The 25,234-nt window shown below is 37.3% G+C and overlaps 1 protein-coding gene across 2 annotated transcripts; it reads left to right on the top strand.

Annotated features, from left to right (window-relative positions):
- Positions 1–731: 731 nt before the first annotated feature.
- Positions 732–24,419, top strand: GBP6 (guanylate binding protein family member 6). 2 transcript variants are annotated; one of them, XM_007176360.2, is made up of 11 exons: positions 732–874; positions 13,444–13,656; positions 14,454–14,581; positions 16,842–16,951; positions 17,154–17,350; positions 18,707–18,952; positions 19,682–19,962; positions 20,689–20,901; positions 21,830–21,932; positions 22,267–22,460; positions 23,403–24,419. In XM_007176360.2, the coding sequence occupies exons 2-11, from the start codon at positions 13,467–13,469 to the stop codon at positions 23,628–23,630; spliced, it is 1,890 nt and encodes a 629-aa protein (XP_007176422.2). In that variant the 5' UTR covers positions 732–874; positions 13,444–13,466; the 3' UTR covers positions 23,631–24,419. The 2 variants fall into 2 exon arrangements, with proteins under 2 accessions (XP_007176422.2, XP_007176421.2); XM_007176359.2 differs by having other exon boundaries at positions 13,440–13,656.
- The last annotated feature ends 815 nt before the right edge of the window (positions 24,420–25,234 follow it).

Genomic DNA, 25,234 nt, shown 5'->3' with positions numbered 1-25,234 from the left:
TGCACCTCCATTTTTCTCTTACAAGCTGCTCCATTTCCTTCCTCACTAACAAACAGGCACACCCAGTCACTTTCTTATCTGACTGAATAAATCCCTTTGAAACTGGTCCAACTGGCTAAACTTCTGTAGAAAAGGGGTTGTGCCTATGTTAGGAGAGGGTCCATGTTTGGGGGAAGTACAAGAATGCCAAGCCATTAGCGAGCATCCCCGGATAATACCATGAAGGGTTATTCATTTTCATCTTTTCTTATCTTTATTTTCTAATTATTATAAAAGATACTCGTTTCATTAAATATATATATATTAGGGAACAGGTTAAAATGTTAAGAGCTCTTCACTAACAAAGCACTCAGGAATCCTCGCTAAGAGAAAAATACTTGAAATATACTTGGTTTATACTGCTTTGCTTACACTTGTGCCATGGATTTTCTAATTTCCTTGTTTGCCAAGGAGACTTAAGCCACCATAAGCAACCTTACACCCGGGAGAGATGTACCAAGAAGAGAGGCCAGGAAAGCCTTCAGTGTGGGGAGGCCCAAAGAAAGCTGGGGGAATGTGTTAGGATGTGACTGTTGGGTGACTGGCTTTTTCTAACTTCCTCTCACCCTGCACCACACAGCCATATTCGTGCTGTAGTCACCAGATCTGGCACGACTCTGCTCTCCCAGAAACAGCGGGAATTACTTTCACTTTCAATTTCAGTTTTATCCCGTTACTCTACAGGAAGGGAAGACTGGCTTGCTCAGTCTGTTTTAGCTTTGATAAAGGAGGGACAGAAAGGTGCAAGGAGCAAGTGAGCAAGGGGTGAGAGGCAAGGTGGTGTAACAGTCAAGAAATCTTTGCCAAATCATTGCCATTGGTGTGTGTGGAGCAGGTATGTCTATCTCTTTTATGTGCAACCCAAAATTGATTTCTGATTCAAAGTGACAATTGAGAAAGGGCAGGTTGCTTATTGTCTGGGGTGCAGAGGTCTACGGCTGACTTTAGTTTGGAGGACGCTCAGCTTCTCTGGACCAGTAAGGTCTGCAAAGTGAGGGGCACACTCTGTCTCCCTGGATGTGCTGCTCCTCGAAAGAGTCCTCATGGGAGCTTGCCTGTCTTGCTTTATCAAGCTCTGTGGCTGGCATTAGAATTCAGAGAATAAGACAGTCTCTGCTAAGGAGGGTATAGGCAATTATCATCTAAAGAGATCGTTTCTTTTAATCTTTCTATCAGTCATACTTAAGAAAGCTTCATAGCGAGAGCTCTGAAAATATCTATGTAGAGATAAATGTAGTCCCCACATAGCTGATCTTTTATTAGTTAAAAATTAAAAATCTCTTCAAAACTCTCTCTCTTTTTCCTTCTCTCTCTCTCGCTCCCCCTTCTCTCTCTTCCCTGGCTCTTCTCCCCCATGCCCTTGTGTTTGTAGGTTTGTTTTTCATAGTGACATTGGAGTCTTTTGTAGCATTTAAAAAATCTATACAATCTGGGTTTAACAACCCCTCTGGATGATTCTTCTGTAGATCAAATTTTGAAAACCAATCCTGAGCAGGACTGAACAGTTGTACTTTGTTAATTGAAGTTAAAAATTCTGTAGCCTATTCACAGCTAAGAAATCACAGATCTGCAGATCTGTTTTTTTGTTGTTTGTTTTTGTTTTTGTTTTTGGTTTTGGTTTTTTTGGAGCAAAGAGAACAAAGAAGCAGTTTATTGAGGCAAAGGCAAAAGGAAACACTCAGAAGGGAGTGTGGGGCACCCCTGCAGTGTTTTTTGATTCCCCCTTTTATCTTATTTTTAGCCCTTTGAATGGGTGGGGTCTTTTTTTTTTTTAACGTTTTTATTGGAGTATAATTGCTTTACAATGGTGTGTGTGTTAGTTTCTGCTTTATAACAAAGTGAATCAGTTATACATACACATATATCCCCATATCTCTTCCCTCTTGCATCTCCCTCCCTCCCACCCTCCCTATCCCACCCTTCTAGCTGGTCACAAAGCACCGAGCTGATCTCCCTGTGCTATGCGGCTGCTTCCCACTAGCTATCTATTTCACATTTGGTAGTGTATATATATCCATATATACACTACCACTCACTCTCTCACTTTGTCCCAGCTTACCCTTCCCCCTCCCTGTGTCCTCAAGTCCATTCTCTAGTAGGTCTGCGTCTTTAAGTCCATTCTCTAGTAGGTCTGCGTCTTTATTCCCATCTTGCCCCTAGGTTCTTCATGACCTTTTTTTTTTTTTTTTAGATTCCATATATAAAGTTGTTTGCAGTTGTTCCTCTCACATCTTCCTACAGCTTCCTTTAGTCTTCACTCTAAAGAGGGGACTGGACAATTGCAGAAATTATAATGCAGCTGCTAGAGGCCCATGTTTTCCTTTGTATTCTTTACTCCCCACGCTGAAGAATTAGACAAAAGGAGATGGTGCAGGAGCAGTTTTTGAATTTGCTTGCTGCTTTGCTCTGATAAAAAATTTTTATTTGTAGACCTTGTTTCTTAGTAACCTAGAGTTCACAGACTGTGTTCAAATGCACCCAATGGACCAACTTGTTCAGTGCAATTATTGTGGATAAATCTTCATCTAATTCAACAAACATGTACTGAAATACTATTTTGTGTTGCATGCTATGCTCAGATATAAGCTTATAGTATTTAATTTTATTATCAAAACATTCTCCACGCTGGACCTATAATTTTTCTCACATTACCCCTATAATTATCTTTTTTTCAATTTAATTTTATTTATTTATTTTTATACAGCAGGTTCTTATTAGTTATCTATTTTATACATATTAGTGTATATATGTCAGTCCCAATCTCCCAGTTCATCCCACCACCACCACCACCCCCAATCTTTAAAAACTTAGGTTTAGCTAGGTGAGACTCCTTGTTTAAGGCCACATGAGTAGTAACTGATAGAGCTGTTCTTTCGGTTTTTTTTTTTTTTTTTTTTTGGTATTTTTTTGATAGTATTAGATGCATTTTGAATATTTGACCTATAAATATAAAACTGAATATTTGAGATATTTGAATATAATATCATGTTTATATATTCTGATAATGAAACATGCATAGATATTATAGGAAACTTCTAATATAATAGCAATAAAAAATATGCCAGGAGACCCATGGTATAATTGTGCTTTTAATACTTAATTTTTCAAATCAAACTTTGCCTTGGAAAACAATGACAAGGAAATCTCATATCCTTTTCACCTAGATTTACCAGTGGTGATCTTTTGCTAGATTTGGTTTCTCTCTCTAAATATATGTATATGTCTCTCAATGTAATGTAAAATGATATTTGCATTTTTATCCTTATTCTTATTCTCATTTCTGGGACTAAGTTGCAAAAAAACCTGACCCTTCTCAGCTAAGTACTTCAGCCTGAATCCCTTAAGATACAAGACATTCTCCTGTCTCCTGCCTTCTCTTTTTGAAAGGGAGGCTGCATCCTTTTTATTGACCTCATTCCCACACAGCTGCTGCTTCTTCTACTTAACACTCTTCTATACCTGCAGGTAAAAGATGAGCACATAGGATCACACTACAGTGTTAGCACATTTTGGTGTATGATGGTCACTTGAAAGCTACCACTTGTTATTGATAAAGGAACTTATAGGATAACCAATGTCTTTGAAGAAGATTATTCTGCCAATTAATTGGTTGCAGTAGCATGGCACAGAGAAATAGATTGTCTGCTTTTTTTCTTTTAACTTTTTTATTGTGAAAAAATATATTTAACTTAAAATTTACCATTTTAACCATTTTAAGGGTACAGTTCAGTGGTACTAAGTACATTCACATTGTTGTGCAACTACCACCACTATCCATCTCCAGATATTTTCACCATCCCAAATGGGAACTCAGTACCCTTTAAATAAACAATAACTCCCCATTTCCTCTCCCTGCAGCCCGTGCTAGACACTATTCTACTTACTGTCTATGCATTTGACTATTTTAGGTAGCTTATATAAGAGGAATCATATTATATTTTTCCTTTTGTGTCTGGCTTATTTCAATTAGAATAATGTCTCCAAGGTTCATCAATGTAACATATTAGAATTTCATTCTTTTTATAGCTGAATAATATTCCATTGTATGACTTGCCACATTTTGTTTATCCATTCATCCCTTGATGGACATTTGCGTTGTTTCACCTTTACGCTATTTTAGATACTGCTGCTGTGAACATTGGTGTATAAATATCTGTTCAAGTCCCTGCTATTAATACTTTCGTGTATATACCCTGAAGTGGAATTGCTGGATCAAATAGTAGTTCTATGTTCAATTTTTTGGTGAACCACCATAGTGTTTTCCACAGTGGTTGCATCATTTTACATTCCCACCAGCAATGCACAAAGGTTCCAATTTTTCTACATCCTGGCCAGCACTTGTTTGCCTTTTTTTTTTTAATAGCCACTGTAATTGGTGTGAGGTGGTATCTCATTGTGGTTTTGATTCATATTCCCCTAATGATTAGTGATGTTAAGCATCCTTTGATGTGTCTATTGGCTCTTTGTATATCTTTGGAGAAATGTCTCTTCAGGTCCTTTGCCTATTTATGAATCACATTCTTTTTGCTGTTTTTTTTTTAATTTATAAATTTTTATTTATTTTATTTTTTATTTTTGGCTGCATTGGGTCTTGGTTGCTGCATGCAGGCTTTCTCTAGTTGCAGTGAGTGGGGGCTACTCTTCGTTGTGATGCGTGGGCTTCTCATTGTGGTGACTTCTCTTGTTGCGGAGCATGGGCTCTAGGCATGCAGGTTTCAGTAGCTGTGGCACGAGGGCTCAGTAGTTGTGGCTCATGGGCTCTAGAGCACAAGCTCAGTAGTTATGGCGCACGGGCTTAGTTGCTCTGTGGCATGTGGGATCTTCTTGGACCAGGGCTCTAACCCATGTCCCCTGCCTTGGCAGGTGGATTCTTAACCACTGTGCCACCAGGGAAGCCCTTGCTGTTGTTTTTGAGTTGTAGGATTTCTTATACATTCTGGATGCTAATTCATTATCGGATGTGTGATATGCAAATACTTCTCTTATTCTGTTTTTTGCCTTGTTACTCTGTTGATGATGTCTTTTGATGCTCAAAAGTTATTAATTTGGATGAAGTCTAATTCATCATTTTTTCATTTTTTGCCCATGCCTTTGGTGTAACAGTCAAGAAATCATTGTCAAATCTTATATCATGAAGATTTTCCCCTATGTTTTTTTCTAAGAATTAAAAAATTTTTTTAGCTGTTGTGTTTAGATCTTTGATCCATTTTGAGTTAATTTTTATATATAGTGTTAAGGTAATGGTCCAACTTTATTATTTTGCAGGTAAATATCAAGTTTTCTCAGCACAATTTGTTGAAAAGACTGTGCTTTCCCCATTGAATGTCTTGGCACTCTTGTCGAAAATTATTTGACCACATATGGGAGGGTTTATATCTGGAATCTTTATTCTTTTCTAGTGGTTTATATTTCTGTCTTTATGCTAGTACCACACAGTTTTGATTTGTGTATCTTTGTAGTAAATTTTGAAATCAGAAAGTGTGATACATTTAACTTTATTTTTTTTCAAAATTGTTTTGTCTATTCAGGGTTCCCTGAGATTCCATATTAATTTAAGAATGAAAAGTTTTTCTATTTCTTTGAAAAATATTATTGGTATTTTGAAAGAGATTGCTTCGAATCTGTAAATCTCTTTTCTGGTATTGACATCTTAACAATATTAAATCTTCCAGTCCATGAACACTGGATGTCTTTCTATTTATTTATGATTTCTTTTGTTTCTTTCAGCAATGTTTTATAGTTTTCATTGTACGTCTTTCACCTCCTTGGTTAAATTAATTCCTAAGTATTTTATTCTTTTTGGTACTGTTGTGAATGAAATTGTTTTCTTAAATTCCTTTTCATGTTTTTCATTGTTAGTGTTTAGAAACACAACTGTTTCATGTGTTTATTTTGTATCTTTCAACATTGCTGGCTTCATTTATTTGTTCTAACAGTGTTCTTGAGGAATCTTTAGGGTCTCAACATATACAATAATGTCATCTGTAACAAATAATTTAACTCTTCTTTTCCTATTTGGATGTCTTTTTTTCTTTATCTTTTCTAATTGGTCTGGCTAGAACCTCAAATACTATGTTGAATAAAAGTGGCAGAAGCAGGCATCCTTGTCTTATTCTTGATCTTAGAGGAAAAGTTTTCAGTATTTTACCTATGAGTATGATATTAGCTGTGAGTTTTTCACATAAGGCCTTTATTATGGTGAGGTAGTTTCTTTCTATTCCTAATTTGATGAGTGTTTTTTTTAAAATTAATTTATTTGGTTGCGCTGGGTCTTAGTTGCGGCTCGCTGGCTCTCTAGTTGTGGTATGTGAACTCTTAAGTTGCAGCATGCATGTGGGATCTAGTTCCCTGACCAGGGATCGAAACTGGGCTCCCTGCAGTGTCTTAACCACTGCATCACCAGGGAAGTCCCTTGAAGAGTGTTTTTTTTAAAAAAATAAATTTATTTATTTATTTATTTACTTACTTATTTATTTATTTTTGGCTGTGTTGGGTCTTCGTTTCTGTGTGAGGGCTTTCTCTAGTTGCGGCGAGCGGGGGCCACTCTTCATCGCAGTGCACGGGTCTCTCACTGTCGCGGCCTCTCTTGTTGTGGAGCACAGGCTCCAGAAGTGCAGGCTCAGTAGTTGTGGCTCACGGGCCCAGTTGCTCCGCGGCATGTGGGATCTTCCCAAACCAGGGCTCGAACCCGTGTCCCCTGCATTGGCAGGCGGATTCTCAACCACTGTGCTACCAGGGAAGCCCCAAGAGTGTTTTTATTATGAGAGTGCATTGAATTTTGTCAAGTGCTTTTTCTGCATTGATTGAGATGATCATGTGATTTTTCTCCTTTATTCTCTTAATGTGGTGTTTTACATTGATTGTATGTGGAAACATCCTTGCATTTCAGGAATAAATACCACTTGGTCATGGTGTGCAATCATTTTAATATGTGGCTGATTTTGCTTTGCTAATATTTTGTTGAGAAATTTGCATCAATGTTTATAAAAGATATTTTTCTGTAATTTTTTTCTCATAGTATATTCGTATGGCTTCAGTATCAGGGTAATGCTTTTCTCATAGAATCAGTAAGGAAATGTTTCCTTTTCTTTAGTTTTTTAGATGACTTAAGAAGAATTGGTGTTAGTTATTTAAATGGTGGAAGTAATCAGTGAAGACATTTATTTCAGGGCTTTTCTTTCTTGGGAGGTTGTTTTGATTACTAACTCAATCTCCTTACTTGTTATAAACCTATGTAGATTTCTTATTTCTTCATGATTCAGTCTTGGTAGGTTTGTGTTTCTAGGAATTTGTCCAATTCACCTAGCTTATCCAATTTGTTGCTGAACATTGTTCATAGTACTTTCCTATAATTTTTTTTTATTTCTATAGAATCTGTACTAATGTGCTCACTTTGATATCTGTTTTTAGTAATATGTCTTCTCTTTTTTTCTTAGTCGGTCTAGCTCAAGGTTTGTCAATTTTGCTGATCTTTTTGAAGAACCAATGCTTGTTTCTTTTTATTTTGTCTATTGCTTTTCTATTGTGTATTTCTGCTTCATCTTTATTATTTCCTTCATTCTGCTAGCCCTGAACTTTGTTTCTTTTTCTAGTTACTTAAGTAGTAAACTTAGGTTGTTGATTTGAGGTTTTTTCTTTTTTATTGCAATCATTTACAGTTATAACTTTCCATCTTAGTATTGCTTTTGCTACATATTATAAGTTTTGTTATGTTGTGCTTTCATTCTCATTTGTCTCTAACTATTAACTAATATTTCTTGGAATTTCTTCTTTGACCCATTGGTTAAGAGTGTGTTGTTTATTTTCCACATACTTGTGAAGTTTCCAGTTTTACTCTGGCTATTAATTTCTAGTTTTATTCCACTGTGATCAGAAAAGATACTTTGAATGATTTCAGACTTTTTAAAATTTAAGATTTGTTTTGTGGCCCAAAATATTGTCTATCCTTGGAAGTATTCCATGCACACCTGGGAAAGTGTGTATTCTCCTGTTGTTGGATGGGAGTGTGCCATATATGTCTGTTAGGTCCAACTAATCTGTAGTGTTGTTCAAGTCCTCTATTTTGTTACTGACCTTCTGTCTGGTTTTTCTACCCATTATTGAAAGTAGGGTTTTAAAGTCTCCTATTATCCTTGAGTGCTCTGTTGCTCAATTCTGTCAATGCTTGCTTCATATATTTTGGAGCTCTGATGTTTGAGGCATATATATCTAGAATTGTTTTATATTCTAGTGACTTGACTCTTTTACCTATTCATAATGTCCTTCTTTGTCTCTTTTAATAATGTTTGAAGTACATTCATTCTCTCTTGTCTCATATAGGTATAACCACCCCATCTCTCTTTTCGTTGCGATTTGCATAGAATATCTTCTTCCATTCTTTCACTTTTAACCTGTGTGCGTCGTTAGATCTAAAGTGAGTTAGACAACATATAGTTGGAGCACTTTTAAAAAAAATCCATTCTGCCAATCTATGCCTTTTCATTGGAGAGTTAATCCATTTACATATGACTAGGGGGAGTTTTATCTATCTGCATTTAAAGTAAGTACTGATAAGGAAGAACTTATTTTTGCCATTTTGTTATTTATTTTCTTTATGTCTTATTGCTTTTTGTTTCTCATTTTCTTCATTTCTGCTTCTTTTATGCTTAGTTGATTTTTTTGTAGTGACATATTTTGATTCCCTTTGCATTTCCTTTTGTGTATATTCTATAGATATTTTCTTTGTGATGGCTGAGGTGATTACATTAACACTCTTATAATATCTATTTTGAATAGATACCAACTTAAGTTCAAATGCATACAAAACTCTACTTGTTAACCCCTTGTTGGTCACATCATTTGCAAATATTTTCTCCCATTCTGTAGGTTGTCTTTTCGTTTTGTTGATGGTTTCCTTTGCTATGCAAAAGCTTTTAAATTTAATTATATCTCATTTGTTTATTTTTGCTTTGATTTCTTTTGCCTTAGGAGACTGATCTAAGTAAATATTGCTACAATTGATGTGAGAGTGTTCCACCTATGTTCTCTTCTAGGAGTTTCAAGGTTTCAGGTCTTACATTTAGGTCTTTAAACCATTCTGAATTTATTTGTGTATGTGGTGTGAGGGAATGTTTTAATTTCATTACTTTACATGTGGCTGTCCAGTTTTCACCGCACCACTTGTTGAAAAGACTGTCTTTTCTGCATTGTATATTCTTTCCTCCTTTGTCACAGATTAATTGACCATATGAGTGTGGGCTTATTTCTGGGGTCTCTATGCTGTTCCACTGAGCTACGTGTTGTTGTTTTGTGCCAATACCATGCCGTTTTGATTACTGTAGGTTTGTCATGTAGTCTGATGGCTGGGAGGGTTATACCTTCAACTCTGCTCTTTTTACTCAGGATTGCTTTGGCAATTCAGGATCTTTCGTGGTTCCATATAAATTTTCATATTGTCTGCTCTAGTTCTGTGAAAAATGCTTTGATAGAGATTGCATTAAATTTGTAGATTGCTTTGGGTAGTATGGCCATTTTAATAACATTAATTCTTCCAATCCAAGAGCACTGGATGTCTTTCCATTTCTTTGAATCATCTTCAATTTCCTACATCAATGTTTTATAGTTTTTGGAGTATAGTCTTCAACTCCTTTGTTAAGTTTATTCCTAGATAGTTTATTTTATTTTTGATGTGATTTTAAATGAGATTTCTTTATTTTCTCTTTTTAATATTTCTTTATTCGTGTATAGAAATGCAAGAGATTTCTGTATATTAATCTTGTATCCTGCAACCTTGCTGAATTCACTTATTAGTTCTAATAGTTTTTGTGTGGAGACTCTAAGGTTCTCTATACAGAGAGTATCATGTCATCTGCAAATAGTGACAATTTTACCTCTTCCTTTCCAATTTGGATACATTCTATTTCTTTTTCTTGTCTGAATGCTGTGGCTAGGACTTCCAATACTATGTTGAAGAGAAGTGATGAGAGTGGGCATCCTTGTCTTGTTCCTGAATTTAGTGGGAAGGCTCTCTCAAGTTTTCACCATTAAGTATTATGTTGGCTATGGGTTTCTCATAAATGGACTTTATTATGTTGAGATATGCTTCCTCTATACCCACTTTGACAAGAGTTTTTATCATGAATGGATATTGAATTTTGTCAAATGCTTTTTCTGCATCTAGTGAAATGATCATGTGATTTTTGTCTTTCCTTTTGTTAATGTGGCATAACACATTGATTTGCCTGTATTGAACCATACTTGTGACACTGGAATGAATCCAACTTGATGATGGTGTATGATTCTTTTTATGTATTGTTGATTTCAGTTTGTTAATATTTTGTTGAGGATTTTTGCATCTATATTCGTCAAAGATATTGGCCTGTAATTTTCTTTTTTTGTGGTGCCTTTGTCTGGTGTTGGTATCAGGGAAATGGTGGCCTCATAGATTGAATTTGTGAGTGTTCCCTCCTCTTCAATTTTTGGAATTGTTAGAGAAGGATAGGTATAAGTTCTTTATATGTTTGGTAGCATTCCCCAGTGATGCCATCCAGTCCTGGGTTTTGTTTTACGGTAGTTTTTTTGTTTGTTTGCTTGTTTTTACAGATTCTATTTCACTGCTAGTGACCGGTCTGTTCAAATTGTCTGTTTTTTCTTGACTCAGACTTGGCAGTCTCTATGTCTCTAGAAATTTGTCAGTTTCTTCCAGGTTGTTCAATTTGTTGGCATATAACTATTCATAGTATCCATTTATGTTATTTTGTATTTCTTAGGTTGCAGTTGTTATTTCTCCTCTTTCATTTCTTTTTTTGTTTATTTGGGTCCTCTCTCTTTTTTTCTTGGTGAGCCTGGCTAGAGGTTTGTCAATTTTGTTTATCCTTTCAAAAAGCCAGCTCTTGGTTTTATTGATCTTTTCTATTGTTTTTTTGATCTCTATTTTATTTATTTCCTCTCTGATCTTTATTATTTCCTTCCCTCTGCTGACTTTGGGCTTTGTTTGTTCTTCTCTTTCTAATTCTTTTAGGTGGTGGGTTGTGATGAGTTGCTTCTTTCTTGTTGCTTTCAAGATTCTCTCTTTGTCTTTTGACAGTTTGATTATAATACGTTTCAGCATGGGTCTATAATTATTTATCCTATTTGCGTTGTTGAACTTCTTGAATTTGTAGATTCATGTCTTTCGTCACATTGGGAATTTTTTAGTGATTATTTCCTCAAAGAATCTCTCTGCCCCACCTCTCCCCTTATGCTTTAGTGACTTCCATAATGCATATATCTGTCTACTTGACAATATCCCATAAATCTCTTAGGCTATATTACTTTAAAAAAATTCTTTCTTCCTTCTGCTCCTGAGACTTGATAACTTCAGATATCTTAGCTTTAAGTTTGCTGATTCTTTCTTTTGACTGCATAAATCTGATCCCATCTAGAAAATTTCTAAATTCAGTTATTGTATTTTCCAGTTTCAGAATTTCTACTGGGTTCCTTTTTATTATTTTTATCACTTTGTTGATTTAAAAATTTTGTTCACATATTGTTTTTCTTTTCTTTCTTTTTCTTTCTTTCTTTTTTAAGAAATGTGTAGATGGGATGGAGTTACAGCTTATTTATTTATTTATTTATTTAATTTTTGGCTGTCTCAGGTCTTAGTTGCAGCACGTGGGATCTTTCGTTGTGGCACGTGGGCTTCTCTCTAGTTACAGTGCATGGGCTCCATGGCACATGGGCTCAGTAGTTGTGCCGTGCAGTCTCTCTAGTTGTGGTGTGCAGGCTCCAGAGCGCGTGGGCTCTGTAGTTGAGGCATACGGGCTCTTTAGTTGTGCTGTGCAGGCTCAGTAGTTGAGGCACATGGGCTTAGTTGCCCTGCAGCATGTGAGATCTTAGTTCCCCGACCAGGGATCGAACCTGTGTCCCCTACATTAGAAGGCATATTCTTAACCACTGGACCACCAGGGAAGTCCCCACATGTTGTTCTTCTGGTATTCTTTAGTTCTTTGTGTTTTCATTTAGCTTTCTGAGCATATTTAAGAAAGTTATTTCAAAGTCTTTGCCTAGAACACTTAGTGCATGTATTTCTTCAGGGGTGTTTCATAGTACTTTATTTTTTTCCTTTAAATGGGCCACATTTTCTTTGTGTGCCTTGAATGGGCATACATTTCTTTGTATGCCTTGTGATTTTTGTTTTGTTGTTGCTTTTGTTGAAAATTGGGCATTTATAAAAGCAGCTAACTTTCCCATTCTTTGCATACTGGCTTTGTGCCAAGGAATTCTTTCACTAAGCTAGCCCTTGGTTTTGAGGCTTGGGATTAAGCTAAGGAGAAACCATAAAGTCTTTTTAGGCTTTTCGCAGCATGCATCTTCCCTGAGCCTGTGTGTGCCTTTTCAGTTTTCCCCTGTATGTGCTGCTTTTAAATATCTTAATTTCCCAAAGTGTCTCTCCTTGGGTCTTTTGATCATCTATTGTTTGTCTCCACCCTGAAAAGGAAAACTTCAATTTCTCCTCTCAACTTTCTATTCTCCATACTTCACTTATGGTCACCACATATCTGGGCATTTTTTTCACACTAAGCACTTCTGACACTAATTTCCAAGAGTTAGTCCATACCCGACAGGTTAAGGGCTCAGTTGCACAAGACTGCCCCCCAGTTCAAATGCCAATTACAAGTCTAGGTTGTCACCTGGACTTCTAACTGACTATACATTGGAGGTTCCCACCATCTCTGCTTCAGGTTCAATAATTTGCTAGGATGGTTTACAGAAATCAGGAAAAATAGTTTACTTACTAGATTACTGGTTTATTAAAAAAAGATACAACCCAGGAACAGCAAGATAGAAGAAATGCATAGAGAAAGGTAAGAAAGGGGTGTGGAGCTTCCATGTCCCCTCTAGACATGCCATCCTTTAACCACCTCCATGTTCATCAAGTCAGAATCTCTCTGAACCCTTTTAATTAGGGTTTTTCAGTTTTTTAAATGAAGTCTTCATTAAATAGGGATGGTTGATTAAACAATTAGTCACTGATGATTACGCAACTTTCAGCTCTTCTCTGATCCCCAGAGGTTGGGAGATGAAGCTGAATGTTTCATGTCTCTAATAGCATGGTTGGTTCTTTTAAGTATGAGTTTAGGTGGGTATGTACTTTATGTATCATAGAGCTTGGTATATCATAGACCTTCAGTGTGTAGTAACAATAACTTGAATTTTATTATTATTATTGAAGTAAAACTATAGAGAGTGATAATAGCCTGTGTTTCACTACAAACATCATCAGAGATTTGAGGGAATGATGGAGGAAAACCTCTGTAGTCTGCTAATTCTAGGTTAGCTTTCGTCTCATGGAAAGTACAGAAATCTAACCAAGTCCAACGTTGACAAATGCTTGTATGACTCTGAGTTAGGGAATGACTTTATAATCTTATTTCTACAAGGAAGCACTTCTAGGTTAGCAGGTTGCCATGGCATCTGGACCCAACATGATGGACCCCATTTGTCTGGTGGAAAATGACAATGAGCTGCTGTCAGTGAACCAGAAAGCTCTACAGATTCTTGAGAAGATTTCTCAGCCATTGGTGGTGGTGGCCATTGTAGGACTGTATCGTACAGGCAAATCCTACTTGATGAACCGTCTTACAGGACAGAACCATGGTGAGTGTTGTACTTGGTCAGGATCCATTTGTTTGACTCTAGCTGATAGCTCAGCCTCTTTATTTTCTTCCCTGGTCATGTGAAGGGAGAACCAAATTCCTTTCAATAAGCCAACGTTTCACTTCTAATTCTCACCACTAAATCACTACCTTATTGTGATCTGTTGTCATATTTTTTGTTTTATTCCTATAAAGCAAAATTTCTCATATGTATGCAAAAAATCGTACCTTCTTCTACCTGCTTAAGTACTGGGCACTTGCAATTGTGTCTTCTCTCTCTCAAAACACATTTTGGTTTTTTATGGAATATTCTCATCAACATATAAAGATGTTTCATTATCTATCATCTTAAAAATCCTTCCTGGACTTCATATCCTATTGTGGCTAATACCTCTCCCCTTTTCAAAAATTATTTTGTCTGGCAAAAAATATAATCTCAATTTCTTTTTTCCACTTTTTTACCTGCCCATATCTTACTGCTATCCACTTCTCTCTGCCTCTGAACCTCACCATTCTTTCAAAATACTCTTCTTATGGTTATCTGAGACCTCTGTTTTGTCTGATTCATGGATACCTCTTTGTCTCCTTTTTCATCCCTTGCTTGGCATCATTCTCACAATTAATATCCCCTCCTCCTTGAAATAGGTGACAGACAAAGTAGGACATTCTTGAGGAAATAGAGAAAGCACCATGTTGTATGCTGGGGTACTTACACTCCAGTAAGTCTGACTTTGTAGCCCCTGGGCTGCTTAGATTATCTGCTGTAACTGAATGTTGCTTTTTCCCCTCCCCTTGCAGGTTTCCCTCTGGGCTCTACAGTGCAGTCTGAAACAAAGGGCATCTGGATGTGGTGTGTGCCTCACCCTTCCAAGTCAGACCATACCCTGGTCCTTCTGGACACGGAGGGCCTGGGCGATGTGGAAAAGGTAAGGCAGAAAATCACAGATAAATCCTTTTTATTCTGGATTTTCTCCTTATTGCTTGATGATCATAGACATTTAACTGATGTAGTCTATTTGTAAAGTCTAGAAATCACCTATAGTAAATGAGGCAGACTATGGTTTGTTTGAATCTCACTTCTAGGTAAGGTATCATGGTATGTTAGATAAAATCTTTTATTTCTTGGCACTGTGTGGATGACTTGATTGCATTTAATAAATAATTGTTGAACAACTGAATTCTAGAACTTTGGACTTAGTACTGTAGATATCAGTGACCAAAATAAACGTCCTGTCCTCAAAGAATCTTTAGTCCAGTTGACAAGACCACACATATGCAGTCAGGTTTAATAAAGTATGATTGGTAAAAAAGCAGGTTGGAGAGAGGAAGAAGTGCTGTGTTGCAATCTCCAACTTCTGTCAATTCCATGTGAGCTCTAGGTTGAATGGTCCTTTTGAGTTATCCTGAGTTGGGACAAGGGTGCTGATAAATTATTGAAAGCCTGCTCTGGAAGCCTTTCTAATTAAGAGGCCTGGCACCTGAAGACTGTCTTTCACCAGCACTCCCAACAGCTGGGGGACTAAGTCCTTCAGTCTTGAAAGGTGATCCAGGCAGCACCTCACAGTTTCCATAATTTACAGTTAAGTGTAAGGATGCCTTGGTAAGAAAGTGGAGAAACATCAACCTGGGAGTGAGAAAGTTTTCTGATTCACCTTCTTAGCTACCAGATGGAGAATGTATTTGAGGGTTGGAGTTAAGAGATGGGTTTATATTTTCTATGATGAAGTTCATCAACTGCTCACAGAGCATTGTAGAATGCTGTAAGATACCTCTGAATGTGCTGTTTCTATAAAGGCATGTGTTTGTCCTACAAGAAATATTTTAAGATGGATTTTTGGTATTTTAGCTTTCTACTAATGGATGAAATAAATTATTTTTTTCCACTTACTTTGAGACTTATTTGGAAATAGTATCTAAATTTCTATAGTTTTCTATTTCTTCCCAAAGGAGAATTAGAAATTCTGTATTTATTTTAAAATCATATATCAAGCAATGATATAGTCTTGTTGTTGATAATTTATTGTTTGTCATAAATACCACTTCTTCTTATCCTAATTGATTATTTTAAAAAATTGGGTTTTGGGGAAATAAAGTGATGAATAGACTATTTCCCCCCCCCCCCCAAACTCCCATATAGACTCTTCTTGACATGAATCACAGTTTTTGCATTTGTTCTAGGGAATAGCTTCACAACCGTTATAGTAGAAATGATCTCTGGATTTATGCTATTACTTGACAGTGCTATGATTTATACAAACACATTAGCCTGGCCTTTAAGGCCCTTCATCAGGCTGCACTAGAGCTCAAATGTACTTCTCTACTCACCCTCTGCTCCAGTCAAATGAAATAACTCTGTTTTCATTAAAAGACCCCTGTATTCTCCCATGTCTAATTTTGTTTCTGTGAGTGTTTTTATCTATGGGACCACCTTCATTTCTTCAATACCACATTCCACCAACTCTTCAATACTCAGTTCAAGACTTTGAGGAAGCTTTCATATCATAGATTCTTTCTCCAACTTTCATAGCTCTATTCTTCCTTGACAAACATAAATTTTAATTTAATATTATAGCTAGAAGTTCAACTGCTTATATACATTACTAAGATATAAGCTTTTTATAGGTACTGTCATCTTTGTTGCATTTATTGTTATGGATGTTTGTCACTGCTTTGAAATAGGCATCTTGAAAGGAATAATTGTCATTTTTAACATGGCTTTTTGAAATCTAAGAAACAGTGGGGAGCATTCAGTAACTTCCTGCAGATATTTATTGATTGGATATAATTTAAATACCCAGTTATGCCAACTGTGGTATATTTTATATGGGCTATGATTAATAAATATTTGTAGAATGAATAAGTGCTAACACTCATCATTGAATACATAATTACACACCAAGTACTGTACTAGATTTTATGTATATGTTATTTTACTTCATCCAATTGAGGGGGAAAAAAGCACTACGAAAATAAGAACAATTTTATATATGAAAAAATTGGAAACATAAAAATGTCTTTGTAATTGTCAAAGCTGTTATCTGTATTTATGTTTCTCTTCAAACAATTTCTTTGCATGGTGAGTACATCAGCTGAAATAATAAATGAAAATATGATAGAATAAGTGTATGAATGAATTTCTAATTTAGGAGTAAACTTCTAAATCTCATGTTCAAATGTGCTTTCTAGGGTGACCCTAAGAATGACTCGTGGATCTTTGCCCTGGCTGTGCTTCTATGTAGCAGCTTTGTTTACAACAGCATGAGCACCATCAACCACCAAGCCTTGGAGCAACTGCAGTATCCTTCCAGGAACTGAGCCACCAAGTTTCACTGAGTTCTTGGGAATGGAGATAGAGTCAGTTTCTCCTTCCCTGTTATTTAGTTGCCTTTAGTGGAGTGGAGGGGACTCATGGCAAAAGAGAGTGATTATAATACTTTTTAATTAGGGAAATGTGGGAATTGTGTGTAGGGGTTTTCTTTTGCTTAACCAAGTTCCTAGTTATGTGACAGAGCTCACAGAACTCATCAGGGCCAAGTCCTCTTCAAGACCTGATGAAGTAGAAGATTCCACAGAGTTTGTGAGTTTCTTTCCAGACTTTATCTGGACTGTACGGGATTTCACCCTGGAGCTGATGTTAAACGGTCACCCTATCACAGAAGATGAGTACCTGGAGAATGCCTTGAAGCTGATTCCAGGTATCAGGGCATGGCCTGGACAGTGGATGGTCCAATAGAGGGTGGGATCTACTACACACCGTCCACCATCTCTGGGGCTGCATTTGTATTTGAGACTAGATCAAAGTCTGTAGAAATTGTGGCTGGAAAGCGGATTGCAAAGCTCTAGCGAATGGAGTCTAAGTTCTCTTAAGAAAAGTAAAGTGTAAGGTAAAGTGAAATTATTCAAAACCAATTTGTTTTTCATACCATTTATAACTTAGCATTCGGATTACAATGGGTGCTAAATCTTCTAAAGACCAGACACTTGAGTTCCCTCTTTTGGCTTCTGCTTTTGTTGTTGAGGAAAACAACTGACAAGATACTTGTTAGACATGAAATTAAAATGAAAAGTCAATCTAATGAAAAAAAAAAGTGCGTTTCACATAGTTAGGTATTATTTTTCTCAAAGAGGGAACTTCCTAATCCTGTATAGTATATCATCTACAAAATGACTTTATGTTCTAAGTAATCCTGAAGAAGTGTGTGTCTTTTCAATCTATGCCTTTTCAATATTTCCAGTAATTTTTAGAACATTCATTTTACATTCCATATCACAGCTTTCTCCTAATTCCCATATATTTACCCATGCTTGAATTACAAATTAATAAATTATTTTAATGGGTTACATTTACAGTGGGTATATCTGATGAAATCTTGAAAGATATATCAATTCTGATATATTCCTTTTTGTTTTCATTTTTCTATTTATGCTTTCTCAAAATATTTGTTGAGAAATTGGCTAGGCGGGAGAAGACAATTGTCAGATCAAATATAATCCTTTATGTCAAAGAGGTTATTGATTAGTGGTGACATCTTAAAATTACGTTTTAGGTACATTTACCCTTCAGTATTTTTTTACTAAAAATTAGCTAACTCTGTACCAATTATTTTTTAGCATCAAAATCATTTTCCCTAAATAATCTGGTGTCATTCCTAATATTCCTGATATTGTTCACTATCCCTTTTTTGTGGCTCTTCTTTTTAGTCCCACAGCTCAATTCCTACATGAGATTAAGTGGAGCAAAAAGTTACACTTGACCTTTCATTCTTTTAGCCATTAGTTCAGTAAACATCTAATAGACAACTACTCTACCATGTGCAGGTCTGGGGATACCAGACATAGGTTTCTTTTACTGGATCAGAAGTCTCCCCAAATTTCTCTCCAGAGTTACATCATTGGTATAAGTTTGATGTGCATAGAAGTACTGAATGTCTATGTTAAAGGAGTTATAAACATAGAAGACAGCAAAGATACACAAATCCCTGTCATAAAAACCATTAGCTCCCTTGTCCCAAGACTCTTCCCAGTCTAATCTCTGTTTTTCTGTCCCTCAGGCAAGAATCCCAAAGCCCAAACATCAAATCTACCCAGAGAGTGTATCAGGCATTTCTTTCCAACACGGAAATGTTTTGTCTTTGACCGGCCAACAAATGACAAAGAACTTCTAGCTGATATTGAGAATGTGTCTGAAGACCAACTGGATCCTAGATTCCTGGAACAAATGAACAATTTCTGTTCTTACATCTTCACCAATGCAAAAACCAAGACCCTCAGAGAGGGAATCACAGTCACTGGGAACCGTGAGACTCTTTTTCCCATTTCCGTGGGCCCGTTGAATATTTTATATATGTGTTTTTCAGTAGTTTTGTTTGATTCTGTATGGAATTTAGGTTTTACAAACATTCATACTCCATGAAGAAATGTGTATACTTTAAACTTATCTTACTTTTGGAGATTTAAAAATCTCTCCCCCAAATTGCAAGTTTTGTCACTGAAATCTGTGGCTTCCACTTATCTGAAAAATTCCTACACTAAGAAAAAAATTCACTATCTGGGTATAAAAACAAAATTCCATTTTCTCAGGGGAAGTCTTGTATAGTAAGTGTTCTTCACAAGGAGAATACAAAAAATATTTTTGGAGTTTACAGTGGTCCAAAAATAAATATTAGCCCATAAATCACTGAAAAATCCATTCAAAGCCTCAGAATTGGGAATAAATATAATCTGATATAATCTGATATACCCTGTCTCATCTCAATACCTCTGTAATCTATCTTGCTTTCAATATTTCAGATATCCCCTAGTATTTTACATACAGGTAAATTTTTAATTTTTTTCAGCCCTCTGGGCTGGAAAACCATAAAAATGAACAGTCAGTAGGAAAATGAAGGTAGGGATAGTAGAAGGGGGAAATGGTGTGTGTGTGTGTGTGTGTGTGTGTGAGAGACCTTAGAAATGTAGCCTCAGAATCCTGGTGCCTACTGACTGATAACTTAATATTTATCCCTTAAATGTCCTGGCTTATTCAGGTCTGAGGACTCTGGTTGTGACCTACGTGGATACCATCAATACCGGAGCTGTACCTTGTTTGGAGAACGCAGTGACAACTCTGGCCCAGCTGGAGAACTCAGCGGCTGTGCAGAAGGCAGCCGACCACTACAGTGAGCAGATGGCCCAGCGACTGATGCTCCCCACGGACACGCTCCAGGAGCTGCTGGAGGTGCACGCAGCCTGTGAGAGGGAAGCCATTGCAATCTTCATGGAGCACTCCTTCAAGGATGAAAATCAAGAATTCCAGAAGAATCTTGTGGTAATTTCTCTTAGTATTTACTGTTTGTCCCCTCCTCTTGAAGAAGGGGAGAATATGACAGAGTGAAGAGGCATCTGTCAAAAGCCTAGCAGAGCCTTTACTGAACCCAGGGCTCATCCGTCTCTCAAGGATAAAGTAGTCTGTGTTCCCATCAGGGATAGGGCTTCAAAGGACTACATTTCCTTCTTTTTTCTGCCAAACCTCAGGCAATTTATCTGGAAATGTCTCTCATTTCTGATGTAAAATCAGTATAGATATCTTCATAAAGTAAATACTTCTGTGGATTCCAAGACTGTCCAGAGCACCCAAAAGTCATTCTTAAGCTGGTTTCTTTTCCTGTGAACGCACTCCCATGACCAGCAACCAAAATTTCTCTTATCAGCCCCTCATTCCAGGCCATTTTCCACTTAGGTTGCTCCTTGTATCATTGAATATAGAATCACTGAATGTCGCAGCTGCAAGGAACCACAGAGATTAGATAATGTAACACCAACATTTCAGATGAAGAACCTGAAGGGAGGCTCAGAAACTTTCCTGTGGTCTTACAGAGAGTTTTCAAGATTGTGAATAGATCAAATCTTGTGATTGCTGTTTTATTCCCTGTACTCCAACAGAATGCTTTTCTCATGAGGACCACAGTCAGACCAATCCTTCTATCAGATTCCTTGGAAATTTATCTCCTCTGTTCCTTGCTTCTCGTGACATCCCTCTACATTTCCCTTGCAGGAAATCATAAAGGATAAGAAGGAGGGTTTCTTGCTGCAGAATGAACAGGCATCTGTCAAATACTGCCAGGATAAACTTCATGAGCTTTCCAAGGCCCTAATGGAAAGTATTTCAGCAGGCACTTTTTCTGTTCCTGGAGGTCATGAACTCTACAGGAAAGCAAAGGAAGTGCTTAAAAGGGACTATTGCCAAGTGCCCAGGAAAGGAGTGAAGGTGAGGGATAAGGGAAGCATGGGGAGCCTACATAATAGAGTCAAGGGGGTTTCCTGAAAATCTGAGAGCACAGCACCAGGTGTGGGTAATGAGAGAGCATGGGCATATCATGACAGCTTTAGCTCTTGAGGTCCGTACAATGTTCTTTATTCCTGAGGAGAAATGTCCATTCCCAGAAAATGACTATGGATTTCTAAAATTCATGAGACAGAACAGAAATTGTTCATTTCTTCCTCCAACAACATGCTTTTTGATGTGCCAAGTGCAGACGATTTACAAATCAGTCTTTGTACTCAAGGCTGATCACAAGAGAGGAAGTCCAATACACAGACAATTGCATACAAAGTTATAACACTTGTGAACCTGTGAAAATGGGCTACATAGGTGATAGTAACAAATGTAATAATAAAAAAGTAATAATGATAATAAGAATGCAGCTGACATATTTTGAACTGTTATTGCCTATAGCCATAGGCAATAAAGCTCTTTCGCTAGACCCTTTAATCCTTCAAATAATATTAAGAAGCATCTACACTTAATTGTCAACATTTTAAAGATCTGAACAGAGAGGCTTAGCAGGTTAAACTAACTTGCTTAAAGTTACAGACAGCAAGTAGCAGAGGAAAACAGCAGCACATTTTAGAGGCAGTATTTCACATTGGGACGAGAAATATATAAAAGCACCAGAGATCCTGGGTTTGTAGAACTGAACATAGTTCTGACTGGCTGGAATCTGGAGTCGGTAGAAGGAAGTAGCACGGGGCTAGATACTGGAGGAAGACAGGTCACTCTAAGGAGCTTAGGCTTGTTGTAGTGAACCACTGTAGAATTTTAAACATGAAGCAAAAATTACATGGACATACTTGTTTTTGCAGCACTAATCTCCTCAATGGAATTGTAAGTTCTGTGCTCCTTCTTGGTTCCTCAGGCAAACGAAGTCCTCCAGAGCTTTCTGCTGTCACAGGTGGCAATAGAGAAATCCATCCTGCAGGCAGATAAAGCCCTCACTGATGGGGAGAAGGCTGTAGTAGGTACGGCGTAGGGCTCTGGCGGTCCTGCAGTTCCCTCTGACAGGTGTGAGAGCAAAACCTTCCTGATAACCAGGAGCCTCTTCTCCATCTGTGGAACAACTCTGCTACATCCGAAAACAGCAAGGGGAGTTGTGGTTGGACATGGTTAGACGTCAGCCAGACAGAGCCTCTCCCATCACATTCTGAAATGTGCTCTTGGTGGTGTGGACACGGGGTGGGGGGATTTCAGAGATTTCCTACCTCCCTTTCCAATTTTATTTGGTCTCTGAGGTCAGGAGGGTAGAGATCAGTCCTTACCTTATTTTCATCCCTCTCTAAAACATTCTTGGGGCAGAGGAGCGGGCCAGGAGGGAGACAGCTGAGAGGGAACAGGAGCTGCTGAAACAGAAACTGCAAGAGCAGGAGCAGCAGATGGAAGCACAACAGAGGAGCCTCCAGGAGAACATAGCCCAGCTGACAGAGAAGCTGGCGAGGGAAAGAGAAAACCTGCTGAGAGAGCAGAATATGATGTTGGAGCACAAGCTGAAGGTAGGGCAGGCTGTGGCCTTAGTAGTGCTTGACGATCATTACCCTTGTACAGCAGGAAGGGATGGGTGCAGGTTACAGCAAGACTATGGGGGGAAGCACCACTGCCATTTACTGCTTGTGATTTGTTAAAACCCTGAAGCCTTTGAATCCTTCCAAAGCCTTTAAATTCTACTCTATAAGTAGACTCTGGAGAGTTCAGCATGATTATGGCCCCTCCAATCCCTTGGAGAATATAAATAGTGTTTGGATATCCATTTTGAGAATTTGTAAATGATCTCATGAGGCTTCATGAAACAGATATCCCAACCACGTATATTTAATATGAGCAGCAACTGGTTTGCTTTACCAGGATCACTGCCAATTACCAGGAACCTTGCTACCACCCAAAGACCCTGAGGTAGATCTGTGCTGTCATAAAACTATCAGAAATGTCCAGACTTAAAAACATAGAGAGGCAACGGCTTCTAAACTTGCTGCATTGTCTCCAGGTGTGGATAGATACCCAAGCTATCATGTGGCATAGAGGGAATTCTCTCACTGTCCATCTGGATGTGTTTATAACAGATTTCTATGATTTGGGTGACTGCACCATCCTGAGTGGGACTGAGAATTAGTGCAATCAGACCAAGGTTACCTCTCACCTCTCATTTTTTTGGCTGGAACATATATTTGTCCTCATGTCAGGCTTAGCTTTTTGGCAAAACCCAATGGTATGTGAATATTAGTAAGGCTGTAAACTATACTTTCTCTTAGTGTTCAGATCCAAACCAGTAGATATTCTGTGTTACAAAATTCTCCTTTCATGACTGAGTAAGAAAGAACAATTTTAGGAGTGAAACAAAGATAGTTTGACAAAGTTTTAAAGTTTGACAAAATGTAATCCTTGAAAAAAAATGGGGATTTAAAAAGTTTTACTTCCCTTCTCACTTTTTTTTTGTTTAGGTCCAGGAAGCTCTGCTTAAAGAAGGATTTAGAAAGAAATCTGAGGAGGTGAATGCAGAGATAAATCATTTGAAAAATATGATTGATAATACTAAAGATGATGATACTCCCTGGCTGGCACTAGCCTTGGACAAATTTGGCAGAGAGATCTCTTCACTGTTGTGCACTCCAGGCAAACTTCTTGGTCATATTGTGAGCGGTGTGAGCTCCCTATTTAAAAAGAAGTAGCTCTCCTTTTAAAGAAATTATAGATGCATAATATATGTACATGCTCTGGCCTATGTTTGGTGTGAATGCTTTTCACTTTCATTCAGCAAATCTTTAAATATAAAAAGTAGTTACTAGAAAATATCAATGCCTGGCCCACATGAGATAGAATAAATGCGTGGACACTTTGATATAGCATGTTCACTTTTAGGAAATATATGTGTGCAAAATCATATATATGTATATATACATACATACATACAAGAGGACCGTTGAGGCATCCCTTTTAATGGCAAAAGATTGGAAACTACTTAAATGTCCATCTACATAAATTGGTAATATACATTTTCCATGTACATATACTGGAATATATGGAATATATATACTAGAATACTATGTAGCCAGTATACTGGAATATATACTGGAATACTATGTAGCCGGTAAATAAATTGGAGTGGAGGTTTATATATATAAATATAGAACAACCTTGAAGATATATAGTAGAGTGAAAAAAATGAGGTACAAAACAGATTGTATAATCTGTTCACCATAAAAAATGCAATTATTATGTGCACTTATATATATGTATACATAGAATGCCTCTGGAAGATTCATTAGAAAGTGGTATCATTGGTTCCTTCTGGGGAGAACAGCTTGGCATTAGGGATGGAAGGGACACATACTTTTCATTATATCCTCTATCTTTTCAATTTTGTAAAGAAAGCTTGTATTATCATTTCTCAAATAACAAAGAAAACATAAAGTATAATACTAAAAATGATAATAAATGGAATGTGAAATTGACTATTAGATGATGAAATTGCTCATTGCTTCTAGAAATGACATCAGTCTGTTCAATGAGTTGGATCAGAATACTAGAAAGCATAAAATCTGCATCCTAATCTGTTTTCACTTTGGCTTTGTTTTTAATCCCTTATATTTGCTTCAAAAAGAAGGTATAAACTTTCCTGTTACCCCTTGAAATCTCAGCTAGAGGAGCCTTCACTTCCTCTCTTTGAGTTACACTTCTAAGGTATTGGAAGAAAATTACTAAACATAAAGAATATGCGCTGGTGAGAGGAATCCCATCGTTCTTGAATGTTCATTGGTGGACTCTCTGCTGCAGGCAAGGGCCAAAGACGTGATGTATCATTGAAGAACTGGATGCCCTGATAGTACTGGGGATTATAGACCCTGACGCATGGAGGCCACCTTTTGGCATTTAAACATCAGAAGCCCAAGTACATACCATAGTGATGAGCACCATGGTTTGTCTTAGCTGAGGCTGCTATAACAAAATTACCATAGACTGGTTGGCTAAGGCAAGAGCGTTTATTTTTCCCCGTTTCTGGAAGCTGTAAGTCCAAAAGCTCGTGCCAGCACTGTTGGGTTGTTGGTAAGGGTCCTCTGGCAGCTTTACAGATGGCAACTTTCTTATTGTGTCTTCATATTTTTGGGAAAGGGAGGAGGCGGGGAGAGAACCTCATGATTCTTTGTTATAAGGGCACTAATCAGATTCATGAAATCCCCATACTCATTACCTAATTTCCTCCCCAAAGGCCCACTTCCAAGTACATGGGAACATTGGAAGATAGGGTTTCCTCAAATGAATTTTGGAGAACACA

This window comes from Balaenoptera acutorostrata, chromosome 1 (assembly GCF_949987535.1).
Source record: "Balaenoptera acutorostrata chromosome 1, mBalAcu1.1, whole genome shotgun sequence".
Classification (NCBI taxonomy): domain Eukaryota; kingdom Metazoa; phylum Chordata; class Mammalia; order Artiodactyla; family Balaenopteridae; genus Balaenoptera; species Balaenoptera acutorostrata.
The sequence above is the reverse complement of the archived record's forward strand: the minus strand, read 5'-3'. Positions and strand labels throughout refer to the sequence as shown.

Coding starts and splice junctions, on each gene's coding strand:
- GBP6 (XM_007176360.2), top strand. CDS start 13,467: ATGGCATCTGGACCCAACATGATGGACCCCATTTGTCTGGTGGAAAAT. Junction 13,657..14,453: donor TCTTACAGGACAGAACCATG/GTGAGTGTTGTA, acceptor CTCCCCTTGCAG/GTTTCCCTCTGGGCTCTACA. Junction 17,351..18,706: donor TGCCTTGAAGCTGATTCCAG/GTATCAGGGCAT, acceptor TCTGTCCCTCAG/GCAAGAATCCCAAAGCCCAA.